Source organism: Toxoplasma gondii, chromosome IX (assembly GCF_000006565.2).
Source record: "Toxoplasma gondii ME49 chromosome IX, whole genome shotgun sequence".
Lineage (NCBI taxonomy): Eukaryota > Apicomplexa > Conoidasida > Eucoccidiorida > Sarcocystidae > Toxoplasma > Toxoplasma gondii.
The window spans coordinates 6,204,362-6,226,475 of NC_031477.1; the positions used below are offsets into that span (position 1 = coordinate 6,204,362).

Here is a 22,114-nt window from a genome sequence, read left to right on the forward strand (position 1 = left end):
TCATTCGTATGTTAACAATTGGCCGTCGATCCTCTAGTCACCAGGAAGACATCCAGAACAGACACTGTTTGATGCAGCGTGCGAAAGTGGACTTGCATGTAAGAACTTGTAACTCAGACACATTCCTTTGAGAGCCGCGGAGCTGAAAAGGTCAGCAAAACAGCAAGCGGCCTCCTATATACCACAGTTCCACGCGCCCACTGCTAATGGAGTTCACGGGGCTCTGTTGTTGGTGTACGTAAGGAGTTCCTAACACCTAAGCACTTTCAGGGCATTTGCAGCATTACAAGAAAGAGTGTGTTCTGCTGTGGAGTATGCTGTCCATGTTGTGTATTCGCTGTACTCTCAACCCAGAATGGATGCCTCCTCCATCGTTTCTTCTTAGGTCAGATACCTCCGTCACCGTTTCTTCTTAGGTTAGATATCTCCGTTATCATTTCTTCTTGCGTTTGCATCAACGGGTGCATTGCCTGGCAACATGGGAGCACAAAGCTGTGTGCAGACAGAGGGTCGAGCGGGATGGTGTACAGCATTCACAGAAGAAAAAGCAGACATCTGTATCTTGTAAGTGCATCGACATCCAGCGCCCTCGGTCTTTCTGAGACAGAAGGCACAGTTTTGGCTGCCGCCAGTTCGCTGACATTTTGCCTCTCCAAAAAAGTGAAGTGTTTGTCCCGCTGAAACACCCGTAACATCTACGATTGACGACTGCATACGTGGCCGCACCCAGTGCACGCATGCACCAACGGACAGGTGGGCACTGTGCCGTTCGTGTTTCTGTGAGCTCGAGAAGGCGAGACAATTCTTCCTTTGCGTTTCATATTTCGATTGTGGAGCCCGTGTGCAGATCCCAGGTTTTCTGTACAGGAATTGGTCGCAAGGGCTCGCGAGGAAGAACAAGAAAACAAAGGACCCGAAAAACGGATCCTTTGTGAGCCGATCCCAGGGGACTTGCCGCAGGGACCAGCACCTGCACAACCGGATAAATTTACTTCTTCACTGTGCATGCAGTTTAGCCACCGCACTGTACAAGTGGATACACAGAAAGATGGAACGCTTCGCCAATAACAGAAGAGCATCGATCGAAGTACATATGCCGGCACGTAGGTACCTCGCTAGGTGAACTGACCACACGTTTCCCAATACAATCAGTGAAAGCCTTTTTGAGTTCATGAACGGAGGAAAGATTCCCGGTATTTCCACTAGACTGTTCTTTGCCGATGCAATCAAATTGGAAGGAGAAACTCGCGGGGTTGCTGTCTGCTGATGCCGCTGCCTTCTTCCGTCAGCCTCACGAATCAGCCCGCCAGTGCGACACAGATAAAACGCCTATCGGCTGCAACTTCTGCTGATTTCCCGCCTTCGACTCGGACTCCTATCATTCCGGTCTCTTCTGAAAAAACAAAATCCCCATTCACAACTGGGTGCTTCTCCGGAACTCCGTAAAATTCCAGTCTCGTTCACATGTGTAGAAAGAAACAGTGCAGAGATGAAGGGATAAAAAACAACAAACGTGAGTGTCGATCTAAGCACATATATATATATATATATACACATGCATGAAAGTACATCCATACCTACAAGTGTTTTGCATGCGGACTTACCTACTCGCATATTTCCACTTAGGTCAGTGCGCAAGCAAATCATCGATCTACGCTGCTATTTATATTTAGCGACACACGTAGAAACATGTACATAGTCGAAAACAGGCATTTGCCTAAAGCAACATGTCGATTTCTAGGCGACTGTGAAAATGCAAAGGTGCCTTTCGTTGAGGGGCCGTGGCGGGTGTCGACAAAAACGCCTTCTTTGAAATAGAATGTGTCAAAAGTGCATGCGTCCCGAAGCCAAGACTTTTCTACCTGGAGGTGCGCGAGTCCCTTTTTGGAGATTGGTCTCGAGACGGCGGAGACATCGACCCTGGATAAAAACAAAACATGGCACTTTCCTCTTCGTTCGTACGCCTCTACAAGCGCCATCGATTAAGTCCATGCAACACTTTCTTCACTGTAAAAAGATACAAAAAAACCTTCGACTACGATCACACACATGTATGCATGCACGCATGTATGTTTGGACGGATGCACCTGTGTATGTACAGGTGTGCTTGCAGCGAGGTAGCAACGCCGCGCCGTCTGTCTCTTTGTTTGCACTGGTGTCCGTTGTTTAGACTACTTCTTATCCGAAGGCAGAGAGCTCGAAGATGAAAGGCTTACGATCCTTTCTGCGAAGAGAGACAGAGTAGCTTGGACTTCTTCGGCGATACGAAGAACGAGGCGGACTCCTCCCGCGCCTGGAAAGACCATTGCGCGCCGGCGACCCTCGTCCCCCGTGCCTGGCCCCCGATGACGCGGCAGGCCCTGCAGCCGCTGCCAGGCGAGCCTTTTCAGCTGCGGTGGAAAACAGCAGAAACACGAACAGGGTGAGGGAGGAACTCTCGGACGGGAGCGGAGACGGGGCAAGACCGATGTGTGAAGTCCTCTAACGTCTGATACTCTCAACGAGAGATTAAAACAAAAGAGCTTGAACTGAACCGGCGCATGCAAAAAAAAGAAAATTTTGGTGGTGTGAGGTCGAGATAAAGAAAAGAAAGCGACACCAACTCAGCACACCAACAGACACTCCCCGAAATACTAGCAAGAACCGCTTCTGCTTTGTCAGCAGACAAATAAAAAATCTGAACCTGCACCGGTGTACATGCATGCGTGAGTGTATGACTGAATGTACGTACTGCATATATATATATATATATAGGACTATGTGAGGGGTCGACCTGTGTAAAACGAATAGTTGCGAAGAGAGAGTAGCCTCTTTTCGAGAGACGCGAAGTGCGTTACTTTGCATTTGAAGACTCTGTAGCCCTGACCGACGAGTCGTTTCCTTCTCTCCTACCTTGCCTCTGCTCCTTCACTTTCGAACTAAATTCCACCTTCATGGCGCGACCATCCAACATTCCCTGTTCACAAATAACACAAAAAAGAGAACACAGAAAAAGCGAAAAGAAGCACATATCCACCCCGTCGATCCTCCACTACACATGTGTGTATGTACATACATGTACGGATACATGTCGCTTCTGCTCTCTTTCCCTCTGTCTCTCTATCTTGGTCGCGCGCTGTGTCTCTTTCTCTTGTTCTCTCCAACTTGTTCTCTGTCTCTGTCTCGTTCTTGCTCTCTCTTCCCACCTGTTTTCTCTCTTCTCGTCCTCTCTTCCCTTCCACTTCTTTCTTCACCTGTCTCTGTCTCGACCCCTCTCGTTCGCTTTCTCTCCCTCTTCAGTGTCTCTTCCCCTCCAGTTCTTGCTCCCTCTCTCCTTCTTCTCTTCCTCAGCGTCTGTTTCTTCCTCTCGCCGTCGTTCTATCTCGCTTTCTTGCGCGTACTTGGTTGAGGTGCTCTCGAGCCAGCTCGGCTTCTCTGACGGAGTCGAACTCTACGTACGCGTAGCCTTTCGGAATTCCTGCGACTTTATCGACTGCGACGGTGCAGGAAGTGACGACTCCATATAAGCCGAAGATTTCTCGCAAGTGCTCCTCCCGGACGTTGCGCGTCAGGGAAGACACATTCAGCGTACATTCCAGCACGCGCTTCATCGTGACTAGGAAAGCGGGTGAAGCGCAAAAAACTGAATCACAGAAAGGGCAGAGAGCCCGAAGAAAAGAACCCCAAGAAAAGATGGACAGAAAGAGTAGACGCGAGACGACCTGTTGAGGTCTATCTACAAATATCCACGACAGAGGCAGAGCAGAGAGACTGAGAGGTCTGTGACGATGCGGGCGCCTATACCATGGAAGAAAAGCGCATCAAAAGCAAGGCAGGACGACGCCGGGTGCATGCGCGCCACGATTGTTGCCGATCCAGTGAGGGACAGGCAGACAGAGATGTAGATCTTTTCGCATGCAAATGCAATTTTCAATCGGCTCGATGGGTGGGGAGACCACAAGTGACTAGCGACTAGTGTCAGCTGCGGAGAAGAAACGGAGACCACAATCTTTCAGCGATTGTGTGTTGCCAGGCAAGGAGCGCGCGACAAGCCGAGAAACGGGGTGCAGACGAGTTTTACAGTTCGCGAGAGCGCGTTAACAAAAAACGACTTCGACTGTTCGACGGAACACGCTTGAAAGCTCTCGCAGACTCTCAAGGACGGGAAACAAGGGAGGGGCGTCGAGCAGAGAAAAAAGACGCCCGGCAATGCGGCAGTCAGGGATCTAGACAGAGGAAGGAAACGAGACAGAAAAAGACGCTTTTTCCTTTCCAAAGACGAGAGAGGCCGTTCCTAGGAAGACTCATTCGCGGACTTGATTTTCTGAAGGGGGAGAAAACTGTGTTGGCGACGATGACCTCTGCTTCTCAAAACAGGACGATGCGTATTATAGACAGGTTTCTGTTGCCAAGAAGGACGGAACAGAGATCTTCTACGTTCACAAAAGTCCCACCGAGAGTCCCGCTAGACACAGCGGAAGGGAACTTCGAAAACACGAAGCACAACTACACCACGAGGAATGATAAAAACTCCGAGAACCCTCCCGCTGTCGCACAAAAGGGAGACTCTCCCGTTCCATGAAACGCCAAAATCGGTCCCCAACCCTCAGAAAAAGCGACAGAGCACGACGTAGAGATTAGAAAGTGTTGAAAATGAGGGCGGATGCGAACTACTGCGACACTTTATTGGAGAAACGCCGTGCGAGAATCCATACAAAAGCAACATAATTGCTGTTTCTTTTTTCAGTGCCTGTGCATGCGCGAGCCGCAGTTCGATTGCCGTGGCAGGTTCAGGACCAACCTTTATTCTTTGGTTTTTGTACATTGTCTTGCTACAATCGCAACGAAGTGACTTCTTTCGAATCAGTGTTTTTTCGTAGTTAGAAAGCTGTCTATGAGGGGAGAAGAAGAGCTTTATGACGCACAAAGGCACTCCAGGGAGTCTACGCGGATTGTGCTTTCTCCCAGGGTCGGCACTCTCTCCATCATCAATGCATCCGCCTCGCAGCTCCCATTATATTAAGGAGTCCTTCTTTTACATCCTGATGAGCGGGACTCCGGGGTTAGATCTTGAAGGTCTTTGTTTACTGGATCCAAGCTCTTAACTCAGTCAATTAGCGCTGGGACAGATATTCTGTACCAACCGATCTAGAGTCAAGAGGAACCGACTGCTGTACACCTTGCCCCGTTACATCCAGGAGCTTATTGTTATATTCGATAATCTTATACGTTCAGCCGCCGTGAGTTGTATTAAATGGCTCGGTACATGTGTCTATACGGGATCATCTGCACGAACTACAAACAGATCTTTCATACTATTTGGTGTATCATCTTAACAACTCCTATGCTAGGACGCGAGAACGGGCAATCTAACTTTGCGTTAAGCCTGCGTACGTATGCCTAGCGCATAACCGATGTGAAATAACCTTAATGTCGTAGGAAGTGGAAATCCAACACATTTAGCTGTCTTACGCAGTCCAGTGGGGTGGTGGTGTATAGCGATCGTGAAAAACTTCGTTGTCTGCGTGAGTGAAACGAGACTGTGTCTTTTCCATAACAGCGATGTGGAACCTTCCATTTGCTGGGTTCCGTTTCCGTCTCACTCGACACTTGCGTAGAAATCCTGTGCACCTGAACGCTAAGTATTTACATGTCTGATTTTGTACATAGACAGATAGATACGTCTATTTAAATGAATGCATGTTTCATGCACCCCTACGGTAATCAGGTAGATGTCCATATAAAATAACAGGAAAAAAGCTGAGGCACGGCACACCTTTCGTCTCCGCATCCCCATTGCACTGGCCTTCTCTGGGTGTCACGCCGGCAAACAAAGGGGTTTTTATATTCAGGATAGGCTCCTCGAAAAAACAAAGACTGTTTGCTCCTGAGCGTGCCACGAGAAGAAAAGACGCACAGATACTTCCGATGTCGGGAGAAAAAGCGCAATCATGGTGCCGCCTTGCGGGTGACTTTCCAGATTTCTCGCAGCTGCACAACGATCTGTCTCATTCGATCTCGCCACGGTATGACAGCGATACTGTTCTAATATTCATCAAATCTTTCGAAGAGCGTTGTTTCCGATTTCTTTTTCTCAGATTCGCCCTTGAATACAGTCGCTGCCCGGACCTAAGTTGCCGCGTATCACAAAGACTCGAATTCTCTCGGTTATCTAAAATAGCGTGTTCTACAAGCACACATTGTCTCGGGAACTTCTACGAAAACAGAAACTTTTTTTCAGATGTCTATTTGCTCCAGATTCGATAATAAGATGCAAGAAACTCCCCTGACTGTTGACAGGCGACAGGAACGTATCTCGTCAATTCAAAGCCATTTGATCGTGTGGGAACATCCATGCCAGGGAACTAAAATTCATCACTTTTAGCTATCTTAAGCAGTCCAGTGAGGCGATACGGCACAGCCAACAAAAACAACGGGGTCTTTTTGAAATATAGGAATCTTATTGTGGGAAACTGCAACCGGGAGTTCAGCCACAGTCTGTGTAGGACTGGAGGTGCGTACCCTCGGCACAAAGTGCGTTCTTTTGCTCTCCATGCATGCACCGTCTATTCAACTGATGCACCCAGAAAGGGATTTCTCTTAGCTGTCTGGTTGCTTCAGCTCGCAACCATTTGTAGAAAGGACGTGGACCTCAGAAAACTAACTATCAGTGCTCCTTCGAGAGGGAAGGGCGCTTCTTCCACTGCCGTTGTTTTGTGCCTTTTTCTACAGGCTCTATTCCGCCGACTTGGGTACAGAAAACACCTAAACGTCGACCTAGTCGCCGCGTGCCCATCGCGATTTCTTCACAGGTTTTCTCTCTGCTTTGTGTCCTTCTCGAACACACGCATAGAATCACTCGGTCGCCATGTCCTCCCCGTCCTCTACACCCCGCCACCAAAAATTGTTGAACTGAAACATGTTGCAGGGAGTTTCCATCTTTGCCCTGAAGGCCTCCCGTACGCGCGCGTCTACAAGACGGCACGCAGACAACGCAAGCATCAGACAAATGTTGGTGTCGCTGTTTTCTTGGCTTTTCGTCGTATCTTCGTCCCACCAACCGCCACTGGGAGACAAGAGGCGTGCCTCAGCCACTCCCAGGCCACTGCGACTTGCACCGCTCACGCTCGTCCCGTTTGCAGCACTTCGAATCGCTGCGCTGCTCCCGACACTCCTTTCAAAAAAGCTGCTGACCAGGTCACCTGAAACAAGAAGCGCGTTTTCACACATGTACACGGAATTCAAACGAAAGTCAAACTGCGGAAAAACAAACAGCAGCTGTAGTTCTTTGCTCCGGAGGCCAAGGGCGGCGCTTGGGCACCCCCTGTATGCTCTCGTTGCTCGTCACGAAACAGGCATGTGCTAACACATTGTGGTCCATATCCCTCTAGATCTACAGTTCTCCGTCTCGAGAGACTTCTCAATGTAGACATGTCCGTCCCTGTCCGCTAGTATTCTTTCAAACTGAGCTAAGGCAGAAGAATCGTATCCGACCCGCGAGACCTCATGTACCCTAAAAAATGTTTGTCACTGCCGCGTAACCCTACACACATTGATCAAGATTCTGCTTTCTGCCTGAGGAATAAGCCATCCACTGCACGCGCCTCTCAAAAGCGAACAACTCTGGAACCCGAGAGAGTGCGCTTTTTTCGAGTTTCTGTTCAACGAGAAAATCCGTTGAACTGTGTAGCCTCCATCGCTTCCAAGTCGCGCCCTCAACTCTTTATCACCCCTTCCCCATAAGCACCAATGAAGACTGATTTCTGTACATGCGCATCCAATTCCTGACCACAATTGGACTCCTGGATGAGATTTTGAAAGCCTTTGTTTACTGAATTGAGATCTACTGCTGCTCCCTACAGCCGTTGTTTCGACCTTTTGCACCGGCCCAGGGCTGTATCCTCTCACTGTACAGAGAGGTTTTAGTCGTCTCGCCTCTCTCCCTCACCCGCTTGCGTGCTTACCAGTTTGCGGTTCAAGAACGAGGCAGATCGCTCCTTCTTTGCGTCCGTCCTCTTCCTCACTGCAGGGGTCGATGCACCACTGGCCTTCCTCATGTCCACAGCTCGGTACGGTGAGTGGTCGTCGCTGCCCAGAATCCCGAACTGCGCGACCCGAGCCGCCTTCGTCTGTCCCTTCGAGGCACGTTTTTGTCTCCGAAATGCATGCGCTGCGTGCGAGCCGCACGAGATTCGTCGCCCAGGCCCGGAAGCGGAGGGAGACGCCCGCGTCGATGAGAGCCGCGAGCGCGGCGTTAATGCATGCGCTCTCTGCTCCGCCGTCGTCTTGCAAAATCATCAAAGTCAGCTGAACTAGGCAGCGAGGGTATTCGCCTGGGAGAACCATGTGCTGGAGAAGTGTCTGCAACTGACACTCCATCCACCTTTCAAAAGACTCGCTGCCGAAGGCGCCTCTTCCTCGGCGAGTTCCGCGAGCGGTCCCCGAAGCCACTGCAGAGTCGCAGCCTCCTATCGCCGCGGCTGTGCGTGCAGCTGAGAGCATCGGGGGGCCTGCCAGCGGCTTCAAAATCACGTGGAAAAAACACCCCGAACTCGAATATTTCGGGCCCGGCGGCGCCTCGACAGGGCCAACCACCAGAGCGATGACACTCGTCAAACCCTGGAAAAAAACACACATGTTGAGAAATGACTTTACCCAATTGTTTGTGCGTTTTCTAGAAGAAGGAAAATTACACGGAGCTGAAGAAATGACAGAGAGAAGATCCTGCTCTTGCCTAACTTCCGGGCACGCGGTCTGGCAGATGCGAAGGCCTGGTGAGCACAGCTGCTTGGTGCTTCCTTTCCATGTGTCTTGTACGAAACCGACAAGGACAGACAACTGTTCGCGAGTTCAGTCTCCACTCGGCTATCGAACGCAGCCCTACGCGTTTGTTCTCAGCTGTGCGTGCATGCACATGTGCCGTCGAAATACACGGACAGGTGAGGATAAACCTGCATTCAGAGGTGGAGGGAAAAGCGAGCACTTTTTGAAACCGAATCAAACACGAGATCCACAGTACCTGGGAGACTCGAGCGCTGCCGTGAGCGGTTCTGGCGAAACCGAGTTTCACAGTGAGAGGCCGCAGCTCTCGCGCATGCTCGCGACCGTCGGGCCTCAAGAACACCTCCGTACTGGCACTTGTGGGTGGGTGCGCCCCGTCGCTTTCCGACGCGACGTTTGCTATCTCGGGTTTCATTATGTTGTGCTGCTTAGGTCACGAAAAACCAAGGGAAGACGGGTGTACAGAAAGAAGCCGGCAATTGCGGGCAGGTGAGATACCAGCTTTGCAAGCGAATTAACAACGGAAGTGTAAGAAACTGTTAGGGCCTTCGGGACATCCGCGTCCGGAGGGAAAAAAGACAGCAAACGTGAGCATCCGCTTTCTGGATTCGAGGAAAAGAATGTAAGACAGTTCGAGAACTGGGATTTTTTGCGTTGCCCGTGAGGAAACGGGTAATACCCAAGGCTTCGCTTCTGGCGCCTGTGCCAGAGAGAGACCAAGCCGCAGGAAAGCGGCACATACATTCATCCGCCCCCCTTCCCGTAAACGCCAAGACACAAGCGAAAAAGTGAGTGTGTGACCTTTAGAGGCTGGAAGGGAATTCCTCTAGCCTTTGTTTCTTCTTCACCAAAGGAGAGTCGAGGCGACATGCAGTGTTTCAAGCGTGACGCCCGGAACGGACGAAATAGGGGAAATTGAAAAAAAGAAGAGAGGGAACGTAGTAACGAAAAGCGGTTCACTCCCGTCGTTGCGAGACATGTGCAACTGAATCACGATCCGAAAGATGTTCGCTCATATGCTGTCCGGAGACGATACAGTGTCTAAAGAAGGCAGATGGTGACACGAAAGAGCAAGTTGTGGAAGATGTTCTCGCTGAACTCGCACTGAGAAAAATTGGGGTGGTCGCACCACCATACAGAACGATACACGTTTTTGCAGTCTTTGAATACGGCGATACAGTCGAGCAGTGGCCGCTAGAGGGAGGCGAAGCAAGCGAGCCCCGGTGTCTGCAGGGGAATGAACTTAGTAGATCCTAGTCAGCTCTACAGTATTTCTGGTGTCTGCTCCACATCAGAAGCGCGCATGGGAGTGTGGTGCAGTTGGAGGACAGAGAGGAGAAACAATGAGGAGTAGAGGGAAAACGGTACTAGAGGAAAAGAAGGGCCGCCTTGACTTGCTTTCGGAGATGCGGACAGGGATAAAAGAAAACGAGAGGTAAGGGAGGACAAAGAAAGACTGCATTCCACCGGCTTGTAAGATTTCAACTGAGCCTCTGATCTTCGAACGGAAAACATTTAGAAGAAACACAAAACGAGGCAGGCCGGTCAAACCGCTGCCGCAGGCCAGTGAAGGCCGCGACGCTCTGCTTGTTCCAGACCGCGGGGAAGGCTGCACCGAGTGACGCCACACAGACAAAAGCGGAGACACCAGTACGCGTGCAAAAACGTGTTAATGTGGCATTCATCATGAGAAGAACAATCAGGCCAGACGAAAGGAAAGTTCCACTCAAGCATGCAGCGCGAACAGGTTCCAGCGTCCTCGCCGCGCATGCACGAGATCCGGTACGCGAAACAAATGCATGCGCTCATGCAAAAGGGACACACTTGTGAAAAAGACAACTGCAAATTATAGATCACAAAAGAATTAATCAAGGGTTTCCGTTCGAGGATGCGCCGACATGACTAATGAAATGTCTGTACAGGTACTCTCTACTCTGACGATGCAGCCTACTTTCTCTTTGTACAGACCGCGGAGACTGTGTACAACTCCCGCTGCATCTTCGGCCACATATTCGCAGGTGTTCGTGCAGAGTTCAAACGCTGTGGAGGGTTATTATCAGTGTCACAGTAGAATGAGGCTTTTAAACTGCGAATTGCAGTCTGATTGCAGAGAGGGATCTGCTGCTGTCATTTGCCGTTTCTGCTCTTTCAGAAATGTCGCACAGTGACGGCGAGCTACGACTCATACCCGTCGGTTGCTGAGCCCCTAACAAGCTCTATTATACAGTCGCTCAAATGTCAGCCAGTGCTTATATGCAGTTAGTTTTTCTTTATCAAAGTCGGTACAGGAGCTCGTCGCTGGTTAGGAGAAGTCGAGGAAGGGAAAACAGCGAAGTTACCATAAGCCCCCGGGTGTGTGCCAATAGACTCTGGTGGAAACTAGAGGAAGTATGCTTTCGTTTTTGGTTTCGTAAGCGCAAAATTGTTGTAAGGAAGTGATTGTTAATGCAAGAGTATATTATAATGGGAAGCGGCCCAGCTCTCTATAGTCCTAGGCGGCCTGAGCGGTTACATGTATCTGGTGGGCAGTGGCATTGATACGCGGACGTCTTGAGCATACAGGAATATAGCCATCGGTTCTTTCGCTCACCGAGTGACTGGTAGTATGCTCTCACTGCCTATGGAATCGGTTTGTAATTCGAATAGAGAGAGAGATCTCCGTGCAGCTGTTTCAAGCATTTTGAACGTACTGAACGCGAACATGCTCCACAGCGTTGCAACGAAGTTGTCGATCTTTTTTTATTCAGGCGTTTAGACGACTGAGGCAAGACATTGCCAATGATTTGACTTTCATGGCCTTCCACGAGCTCCTTCAGAACGTCAGTGTCTGCGTCATACGCTCGCAGAACCACATACGTTGTTCTGTGCATCAGAAATACCCGTTTCATGGTTGGCGTTTGCTGTTTTAGCAGGTCTTCCTGACTCCAGCAAGACACCTGCCACCTCACTGTGACACGTACGAAAACACTGATACATTTGGATTATGCCAACATACCACAAAAAGGAGGCAACAGGACACGGCCGACGACTGTTACTTTCAACTAAGAATCCGACACATTTGCCCGACATCAGCATAGTTGTCAGAAAGTTAATGAGGATACTTGAGTAGTCGTCGAATTGTTTCCAAGCAAATCGGAGATTTCTCCCACAGTCGACGCCTATGCCTACTGTCCCTCTTTTGTGGCACAACGGCTCTGCGCGGCCGCATCAACCACGTTGAGCGTCGTCGTGTTGAACGCTCGCTTCAGACTGCGAGAATTCCATGTGAAATTCCTGACAACCGATGCATTTCTCCAGAAAGATGCAGTCACGAGCGCATTATCTTGTTCCCTCCTTTCGATCCACTATGTACGCGCTAGATCCGCAACGAGAGGTTGAGGCAGAGCAGGGACAGGTCCTCATATATTTTAAACAGCGAAAGCGCTTATCGCGTCTACGGTTCCTTACGCAGAGAGAAACTGCGTGGACATCTGGTCTGGTGCAATTAACTATACAAAGTGATGAGTCAAGAGACCGGTTTTCTTCTCACTCATGTGCTGTTTGGGGAGCTTTAACCCCCGTTTTCAACGGCCACCGAAGAGGTATCCTTTTTTGTCAACGAACACCCGCGTTCCGTCCTTCAGCCGCGCACCGCATGGTACCGGTCACTCTTTAGTATGCAAAATGAATTGGCATGACGTCTCTGTTTCACCAGACTGTCTGCACAAAAGTGGAATGAAGACACTCGGCCAGTCGAAGACACTGTCTATAACCGGCACGCCCGCTTGCAAGAGCAACGCTGCAGCGCACATTACGACACACCCTGTTCAAACTACTCGCTTCTTATAACGAGACGAACGACAGAGGTAGGAAAACACACATTTATACAGCTTAAATATACGTGACCTCAAAAATGTGACAGCAACTTGCCGCCTTCTCGTGTAACAGTCTTCATTAAAACACCGACGGGATGCCGGAGAATTCACACGACGGTGGAGAGACCGTGGCGATCTCTTCCTGGTGGACTCACACGTTCTGTCACGTACAACCCGGGACAGGCATAGTTTCTATCATGGCACCACAGAAGTCGCCGGAACACTGAAAAACATGAAAACACCGGTCACGCAACTCGTTGCCGTCGGTATGAAGTCATCGACGGGAAGTTACCCTTCAAATTTCGCAAAGAAAAAAGCCGACGCTTCTGTTGCATGCCCCTTCCCCCCGCCGCTGCGGGGCTGCACAGTACTTCACCTAAACGCGTCTGGTACGGAACGCATGCAGCTACTCACTGGTTCTGTCAAGACCGAGCAAGTCGCCTGCGCCAGAGGTGACTGGCAGGTGAACAGCTTCTGCCGCGAAGCGTGCGAAGGAAAATACACAAAGGTGTGAGTACACGGAATGGATGTCGAACTGGCGTATCACGGTGGCGTGCGTCAAAACGTGAGGGCCAACACGATCCGCAAGAGACAAGCTACCCACGACGTCATGTGCAGGCCTCTTCGCTGAACATTTTCGTTCTACGAACGTTTGCCTACCGCTACGCGTCTCCAATGTCAATACGTTCATACCCACCATCCGCCACACCAAGAAGCGCCCTTCCCACAGTATAAAGAGCCAAAGACGGACAATGGCACGGAAGAAAGTCTCGCACCCTCTAGTGTTTTCTTATGTAAATACATGTAGTTCCCACTTCTCTGACAAATCCCACAAATCCTACGAGTCAACAATTCATACGGTCCCACGGAGGAAGGCGGAACCACTCACAGCAATTCTAGAAAGCAGCCGACAGCGACGGAGCCTTGACCCCACGCTGTACACTTACCCTTTCACGTGCAGAAGCCCACCCTCACGTCCCCAAGTGAGCTTCTCCTGCAAGAGTGACGCCCGTTTTCGCAGAATTGCCCGCAGAAAAAAGCCTTATCTTAGGCCTCACCAGGTACTGCTGACGAGTCCCGCGGGCCTGTTCCACAGAATGCGATTGCTGATTGAGCACGGACACAGATTCTGCCCTTATGAAGGCACAGCCCACACACGCTCTCGCCAGTGCTTCCTCAGTGGCAGGGGAGGGAGGCGCTTTCGAAGCTTAGTCCCACACCGAAGTATCCAACTGCCTTTCCACTTCACGCTACCGCTGCCTCACACAAGCACGCTTCCTGCCGCTGCAATGCGAACACAATCCCGCTGGAAAAAAGAAAGCGACCGGCACGCCCCCACCTCTATGCCTACCCTGAGGTGCTGTCATGCGAGCTCAAATGAAAAGAAAGAAGCGAGAGTACACCAGCACATGCCACGATAGTCTCCGAAGTTTTTCGTAAGAGACCCAGCTCAGAGATACCCGGAACGTGGACGCTATGTTGCCGCGTATCGCATGCGTCCCTCAATACACTGCGGGGAGCCGGTGAAATCCACGAAACGAAAATCCCACGCGTCTTTGGTCAGAACCGACCCAACAGTGACACAGCCAATGAGCGAGTGTAGCAGCATGGACATGAAGCGGAATAAAGGAGAACACGCCTCTGCACTGAATTAACACTTCACCATGGACGCGAACACGCCCTTGGGCCTTGACATAAAATCCAGCCAAAAGCACACATTCAGACGTGAAGTTGGACTGACTGACACAGAACGGAAAACGAAAAGCGACGAGTAAGGGAGCACACAACACTACAAACGATACCTCCCCACGTGCCGGATGTCGATCCTGCGGCAACTTCACAGCACACGAAAGTGGCGTCCGCCCACGTCAAAGTGGCTCTTGACTTTTTATCAAAATTACATACTTAACAGAAAAAACACAGAATACGAAAGACACCGCTTGCTGAACGGAGCCTCCTTCACACATGTATCAGCACTGGCTTTCTACAAACAGTAGCCAGTCTCTGCTGACACAAAGCACACCTCGCTCACAGTGCACCAGCGTCCTCTCGCTCCGGTGGGATACACGGAAGTGCTAACACACAGGAGTGATTGTCGATGTCACATGGCGACTGCAACTGCCGTGGCGAGTCTGATAAAAACAAGTGTATAAACTCCCTCCATGAGGCGAAGGCTTCGACTGTCACTCCGAAACCTTCTCTGTGTGAACCTCCCTCTGGAAAAAATCATACTGCGGTATTACCAGTGATAAGCACACACACGGCTACTCCTGGCTCAACGTTTTAGCTGCATGCTATGAAAAAAAGCTCCTCTGCCATCTCGTACAGACTTTGGCCCGCCAAACGTTATAATTTATCACGCTTCCGGGTCACCCCCACATGCACCACCTTCCCTTTGTCATCAAACGCTTTCGTTCGCCATGATTGGCTACCCACCCACGAAATTCGCCCGACGAGTGAAATCGTTGCTGCCGCCCTGCTGTCACCTACTGCGTGCCCCCCTACAACGAAACCTAAAAGTCAGGCACGTATCGCTCTCACTGCCGGAAGAGACAAACATGTCACACGACAAACCGAGGGAATCGACACCGAATGTGAAGTAACGAGACACTGGGCGCGGCCCGAGAAAACGGTCCCGCGTTGACGCCCCGCAAGACTGCGCAACTCACGTTAACCCCGACGCATCGCCTGGTACACACAGGGCATCCTCGCGATCGCATGCCGCGGCACGCTGCGCAGTACAACCGGTTGAAACCTGACTTCTCTTAGGCTGACGTTGTTCGCGCTCGTCTCTCTGCGTCGCGTTTCGCTTCGAAATCCACGTGAGACTGTCGGGACAGGGTTTGCAGTCGGGTAGCCACCGCGTGGGGGTACAAGAAACTTTCAAGCTCTGTTGCACTTTCCATCGTCCGCGCAGCGCTATCCTGCTGCATGCGCTTCAGAAGCGCACGGGCGGCTAGTGAGGCCTCTGCATATGGACGCGACTCAAACGGTAGGCTCCTGGGAGTCGCGCGTTCTCTCTCCCCTTCAACTTGCACGCACGCGAGCTTTGGTGTGTCGAACCCCCGCGTTTGACGAACCAACCGTGAGTACGCTTCGGTCTCTTCTGGCATGTCTCGGCTGATGCCAAAAAAATTTGAGGCACGCACAATCTGAGACACTGACCGTCCGAAATCTCTCTCCATCTCCCGTCTAGCCTCGATGGCGCGCTGTCGAGCATGTTTTCCGTAGCGTTTCAGAGAGAAACTTCTCTTCTGAACCTTCCCGTTCACCCTCATATTAGCCGCCCACGCTTGATTGGTGACGTCGAAATAAACACCTCGGACAGCTCGCAACGGGACGTCGTCAGGGCCCTCTTCCCGCTGCGTCGACACCACGTCCAGGTCTCTATTTGGAGCTTTTTCGTCACCCACGGCAGTCTGTCGCAAGCCGTCAGCCGCAAGGCCTTCGTTTTGCCGAAGCGTGAGAACCCGTTGTTCTTGCTTGCCACCGAATCTCTCTTCTCCCGCCGCTGCACAGTGCGCCATCGCCTCGCCAGAGTCCACACGAGAGTCAGAGAGCGAACTGTTCACCGCTTTGTCGCCGAGCCGAATTCCATGGGCGTTCCCGACTACTCCCTCAGCACTGGCGCGCACTTCTGGAACCGCGCCTAAGCCGTGGCCGCCTGTCCCTGGAAAGGCCCCTGCCTGGGTCGAGATGCTCAAACCCGGCAACCCTGGGGAGTCTGCGTAGCCACGACTCGGACCCTCAGCTCTGCCAAGCCCATCACACACAGACTCGGCGGCGCTTCCCGTTTTGCAGGTCACCTCCTCGAGAAACGCGGCGACTCGTCGGAACCGCGAAACTTGCGAGTCACATGCAGAAAGCAACGAGAATCTGTTGCTCCCCCCTGGCAGAAAACTCCCTTGAACGTCACAGTAGTCCCCCGTCCTTCCTCGCCGCCTCATTCTCCACTCCTCACTTGGTCCCGCCCACTCGTCCATGCGACTGCCCGCTCCGTTTTCCCCGATGCCATGGTTGTTGCCCCTGGCTGCGCGAGCCAGTGTGGACTCTAGAAGGTTCATCAGAGAGCCGCAAGCACCTGTTCTTTCCAAATGTGACCCGTTCGCCGCGTCCACAGGCTCAGCGTGGCCAGGCCACAACCCGGACGCAGCCGACTCCAGGCCGACTTCGTTTCCGCCACGATACCCATTTGGTTCGTAGGCGCCATTCGAAGAGGTTGCCGCGGAGGTCCATCGGTGCAGCGCCCGGGGTGCGTCGCTATTGGACAGTCCAGCGAGGAGCTGAACAAGCAGCTGACCAGCTGCTGCATCGTTGGTTTTTGCAGACTCGGACCGAGACAGCAAAGACAGAAGCCGAGAGATCCGCGGGTCCGGCATCGAGCCACGCGCCTCAAGGCCGTAGTTAGCTGCCAACATAGAGAGACAGGACGAGGCGGTGCGCTCGCACTCGACAGCACTAGCGAGGAACGCCTTTTGTCGAGGGAGGCCGTAATCCGTATCTCCAATTTTCCGCTTTCTGCTCGTTTCGCCTGCTCCCGCCTCATACCCAAATCGTCCAGCCATTAAACCATCGGCACTGCCGCCGAGACGGCCACGGTGGCCGTCGTTTTCCTTTGTCGAAATCGTCTGAAAACCGAGGACACGGGAGGCAGCGTGCAGTGCTTGCTCTTCTGCATTCCATTCCGGGGTCTCGGCCACGCCGCACTGAAGAACGGGACGGCAAAAAGTCCCACTTAGAGGCGAGTGGGGGCCCAAAGCGAATGCCGCTCCGCCGCGGAGACTCGCGGGCAACGACTCGCAAGAAGGCATAGTCCGCTGACAACATCCGAAGTTTTCTTTCCCGCCAGGACTGTTCACGGCACTCTCTGTACTGCTGTGGCTGCTGCCGTCCGCGGTGCTCACATTCGTCCTGCTCAGTGTCGCGATTAAGCGAGCCTCTGAGTCTCTACAGTCGCGATCCGACGCGAGGCGGTCACCTGAACACAGCGGGTCTCCGGTCGACGGGGCATCACGGCATTTGCCTTCTGCCTGTTGACTCTGCTGTCTTCGGTGCACCTCCAGTAGGCGCCGCTGAAGCCGCACCAGCTGCTCTCGGAGCTGCCGCTCTTCTTCGTCTCCGTCAAGCTCTGTGTCGGTTTCCCTGGCGCCTTCGGCCGCTTCTTTCAAATCGGAGGCGAATGTCTCAGAAGCGTTCGTGGACGAAGCTGTAGAGGGGAGTACCGCATCCATCCTGTCGTTCACACAATCCTCTGTCTTGTCCAGAGTGAGTTGTCTTTCCGAAGTCGGCTCCACCTTGCGCGACTCTCGGGACCTTTCGAAACTCTCGTCGCCATCGACGTCCCCGCTGACACTGGCGTAGGATGACAACACGGTCTCACTGCAAACCCGCGAGCTTGTGTCTTTACCGGTGCCTCCTCTGTTAGTGTCTACTTCGGTTGGTCTCGTGCTGTCGTCAACTGTCGCTCGAAGCCCGACTGACACCTGATTTTGCGTTGCCTCTGCCGACTCCTCCTGCGCCTTGGACACAATGTCGCGCCGCTCCCGCCGTCTAGTGTCCAACAATGGCTGAGGGTCCACGGCAAGGGCTCCAAGCTGGGTTCCAGCTTCCGAATTCGGGAGCTCGGGCCTCTTCGAGGTCGCTGCCTCCAACACAGCGCGGGCACCAGAGGGCATCAAACCCGGCGAACCGCTGCCGCTCAGCAAAGCAGGTTTCACTATGCAATCTACTACGGGGAGGGCTTTGGTCGGGCGGAGGCGGTCTACATCGAGCGAGGCAGGAACCGTTGGTGAGCAGCAAGCAGTGGACGAACAAACAGACCGAACAGACAATTTTGGTGAAGATGCGCGGATTGTGGGGGAGTCCGAGAGTTCGGGTGCAGAATTCGAAGAACGCGGGGGTGCCGACGTCTCCGTTGCCTTCGTGATGCAACCACTTTGTGGTTGGTCAGGGCGTCCATCGCCTCGATCTGTATCCAGAGAGCTGAGCCTCTCTCTGCGGGGTGGGGCTTTTGACGCAAGATGAGCTGCAGATGATGATGATTCGCGTAGCTCAAGCAGTTCTCTCGTTTCACAACGGCGTGAGTCAGGTTCTCCTTGAAACACCTCTGAATACCTATCGCCGCTAATTTTTCGCATTTCCGCGTTGCCTTCTTGAGGAGGATCCGGCCAGTTGTCAGCATGAGAAGCCCTACGACCTTGCTGCTGCCCTGATGCTGAAACCTCCATCGTTTTATCTTCTTCACTGTCTAGGCTCTCTCTTGACGGGCACCGCGTATGCAGGCCGGACGCGAACGGGGTGTTTGCTAACAGTAGCGCCCGATCCACGATGTTTCCGTCCATCTGGCGCGTCTCATCTGTTTCATGTTCTTCCATTAGCCTACTCGTGTCCTCCACTGAAGAGAGACGCTGCACAAACTCGACGTCTAGCCTGCTCAAACTCAACTTTGGAACGATAGCGTTGGCTTTCGAGGCAGAGGTATCCCGAGAGGGGAGCGTGCTGGGCGATCGCGAAGTGAACGCTGAGAACGCCCTGAAAGGGCTCTGACCCTTCGTGCCGAGCATCCGAGTTGAACAGAGTTCAGTCACCTGCCAACAACTTCGGACATCTTCGCTACCCTCAGCGCTGAGAGCTTCGTCCACCTCTGGATGCCCCTGAATGGCAGCGGGCACTGGCCTTGGCATTTTAGGATTCCACGAAGGCAAGTGGGTGAGGATGTCTGTTTCATGACGTGTGCGCTTCAGCGACTCCGGCGAGTGTGTCGCCATTCCCTCCAACGGCATGGCCGAACTACGCCGCTCGAGTGACTGTGCACGCGTCGAGACTTGTCTTTGACCGACGGAATGCCGTACGCTGCGTCCTGCAAGAGAGATACTTGTGCCACAAAAAAGAAGACATGCAACACATGGACTTACTCAGGACTGGAACGGAATTCACCCGAACTCCCCCCCATCAAAAGGTCAATAACGGCGGGACGATCGCTCGTACTGTTCGGGCCCCCACTGCCGTCCCGCAACATTGATAGATTAACTACCACTGCGTGCAGCTCAAGGTGGCAGACATGCAGACACTAGGGATCCCAAGTCTGGTTTGTCTCATGTTCGTTTGCACACTTCTGCAACCGACAGGCGACAGCAACAGTCGCCTGCAAGACAGCAATTGGCACACTACTCCTGTGTGCTGCAGGTACATGCGGTTACTTTCAATGGTCGACTGTCGCACTCTAGCTTTTTCTCTACGTCCTCTCAAATATGTCGGTAAAAAGTCGACGGGCAATAGGTTTTAACCATTCGCACACAACTTTACTCAAAAGAAACCACCAATGCCTGCAGTCTCACTTTTCCTTTTGGCGCGCAGGTTCCCGCTTGTCTATGCACTTGTATTCGTGGCTTCGTACTCGTACCACCGTGCCGCCGTAGAGCTTTCCCGTCGTCCCCCACAAAAGGCTTCCGAAGATCGCCCAGATCAGTTGTCTGCTCGAGCAAGGCCGCTTCGCAGAGAAAAACACTGTCTTTCCACGCCCGTCCACAACGTTTTTGTGTCTGTTGAAACGCGTGTGTGCCGTCTCGTCAAGAGCCCTAACGAGTAGGGGCAGAAAAAGGGGGCTAGCGCTGGTGTGGCTGTTGCACACGCCAATCACACTGCTGTGGGCAAGGAGGTAGAGGCGGTGGGTTGCTCTTCCGTTCAGAAGTTCCCTTTCTCCACGAGCAGACGTCCCGTTCCTTGGTGCACGGGCGAATGCAAAAAATCGTAAGCTGCAGAGAAAGATACTTGGGGCGGATACGTGATGTGAGCACTGGCGGTTCCCTCGGGCGAGGTGCCATTCCGCACACCAGCGGAGGGAGACGCTGGGGACAAGTGCGACCGCAGCGCAAGATCTGCAAAGGTGTACACTGTAAGCCGACCGACACGCTCAGCTCTGCAGTGGCGTGCTACGAAGTGCGGGTGCACGCGCCGTACGAGCCTACGCAGAGGCGGCCAGCTTTGTTGGCCGGTTGTCCGGAGAACGAACGGCGAAAAACGACATGAAATCAGCAGCATCTCCCGATCTTACTCCTTCGGAGCGATTGACGTGATGGATCGCCTTGATTCGTGTCTCTCACAGATTAGTGTCTGCAACTACCACACGACACCGATCGCCTACACGGAGAAAGGGCGAAGGCGCAAATCTGGGAGAATAATGAGACGGCGGAGCTCTCCAAATCGCTGCTCGGTTCTTCAACCTAAAAAATGGCCGGACAGTTTGCGAACGAACCTGTAGAAAATGTCGGGAGACTCCTAAACTGTCTCCACCACAACGTCACTGCGTCGCGCGTTTTTGCGATGTGCCGGCTCACTTGCACACACGCTTGTTTATCACTGTTCTTCTCACTATCTCTCAATTCCACCACCCTCTCTGTGGCGGCCTGTGTGCCTCTTCTCTTGCGCACACCCAGCGCGAACGCCTGCTGGAAAGACGCTTACGCGGATGACGCAGCGGCAGGAAGAAGTCAGTGCCCGTCCACTTTTCCACTTAGAAGACACACGCAGGTTTCGACCATGTTACACATAACTGAAATGCCACATGACACGACGGCATCAACACAAAGTATACTGAACAGCCGTCAATCACGAACAGAGACACACGCGACCGGTGCATACCCCGGCAGATGACCCCGTTCCGATTGACTACTGCCGCAGGCAGCGAGTCCGAAAACCCGTCTCTGCCGTTGAGATCCACAAAAACGTTGCGGCGTTTGAAGGACTCGTCCAAATCTCCGTTTCGCCTTGAATGGCTGAGCCAAAAGGTTTCAGCGTTCCACCCAGCCAGTGAGCTTTGAGGAGGGCGAATGTACTTATCCACGGTACACTGGCCCTTTAGGAAAGCTGCAGACGAGTGGGTAGGCGACGTATCCGACAAAGGAAGAGCCACCGCGGCATCGTCGCACCAAAAGCGCCACCCCTGGCCTGCGTTCGCTCCTTGTTCCAGCCTTTTTGTCTCATAGAAATTCAAATGACATTAGAAGTTCCACCATCCTTGCGCATGGTGGTTCACCGGACAGGGGAAAGGAACACTTCAGTGGAAGGTCCATGCAATTACCAGTCTCCGCCGACCGCGCCTGACGGTCAGTGGGGCCCGGTTAAGCGATTATCACTGCATACAATCAGCGTTAAGACCCGCGGGGGAAGCAACTCGTTGTTGCAGACACACTCGACAAAGAAACTGGCCGCGAGTGCAAACAGGTTAAGAGCAAGTAACAGCCCTAAATCGATCAGGGACAATGAACGGCATCGTGTTACGATGAACCACGACCCGGTTGGTGCGTCAATTAAAGTGACGGGGTCGCTTCAGTTGAGTCCGTCCGACAGATCTGCGCAGACCATCGGACGGAGGGACGGGGGAGGACGGTTGATCCCGTTTCCCGGAGTTTACCGTCTAGGTAGCTGCGGCGAATGTCCCCGGTGTCTCTTCGTCCCCTCTTCAGAGACGCGTAGAATAACCGGTCGTCGCCGCCACCTTC

At 52.6% G+C, this 22,114-nt stretch overlaps 3 protein-coding genes across 3 annotated transcripts; all 3 read right to left on the reverse strand.

The window, feature by feature from the left end:
• Window positions 1-849: 849 nt before the first annotated feature.
• On the reverse strand, window positions 850-4,709 carry TGME49_306600 (RNA recognition motif-containing protein). Its single transcript, XM_018782491.1, has 6 exons — window positions 4,296-4,709; window positions 3,381-3,622; window positions 2,893-2,956; window positions 2,217-2,390; window positions 1,863-1,920; window positions 850-1,393 (listed from the first exon to the last, which is right to left on the reverse strand). The coding sequence occupies exons 2-6, from the start codon at window positions 3,588-3,590 to the stop codon at window positions 1,330-1,332; spliced, it is 570 nt and encodes a 189-aa protein (XP_018636181.1). The 5' UTR covers window positions 3,591-3,622; window positions 4,296-4,709; the 3' UTR covers window positions 850-1,329.
• A 1,001-nt stretch (window positions 4,710-5,710) lies between these two features.
• TGME49_306610 (3' exoribonuclease family, domain 1 domain-containing protein) lies at window positions 5,711-10,438 on the reverse strand. Its single transcript, XM_002370382.2, has 3 exons — window positions 8,999-10,438; window positions 7,944-8,598; window positions 5,711-7,181 (listed from the first exon to the last, which is right to left on the reverse strand). The coding sequence occupies exons 1-3, from the start codon at window positions 9,173-9,175 to the stop codon at window positions 6,835-6,837; spliced, it is 1,179 nt and encodes a 392-aa protein (XP_002370423.1). The 5' UTR covers window positions 9,176-10,438; the 3' UTR covers window positions 5,711-6,834.
• Window positions 10,439-11,256: 818 nt separating this feature from the next.
• AP2IX9 (AP2 domain transcription factor AP2IX-9) lies at window positions 11,257-22,001 on the reverse strand. Its single transcript, XM_018782492.1, has 2 exons — window positions 19,952-22,001; window positions 11,257-19,487 (listed from the first exon to the last, which is right to left on the reverse strand). Exon 2 carries the CDS (start codon window positions 19,394-19,396, stop codon window positions 15,380-15,382), a length of 4,017 nt encoding a protein of 1,338 aa, XP_018636182.1. The 5' UTR covers window positions 19,397-19,487; window positions 19,952-22,001; the 3' UTR covers window positions 11,257-15,379.
• Window positions 22,002-22,114: the final 113 nt, after the last annotated feature.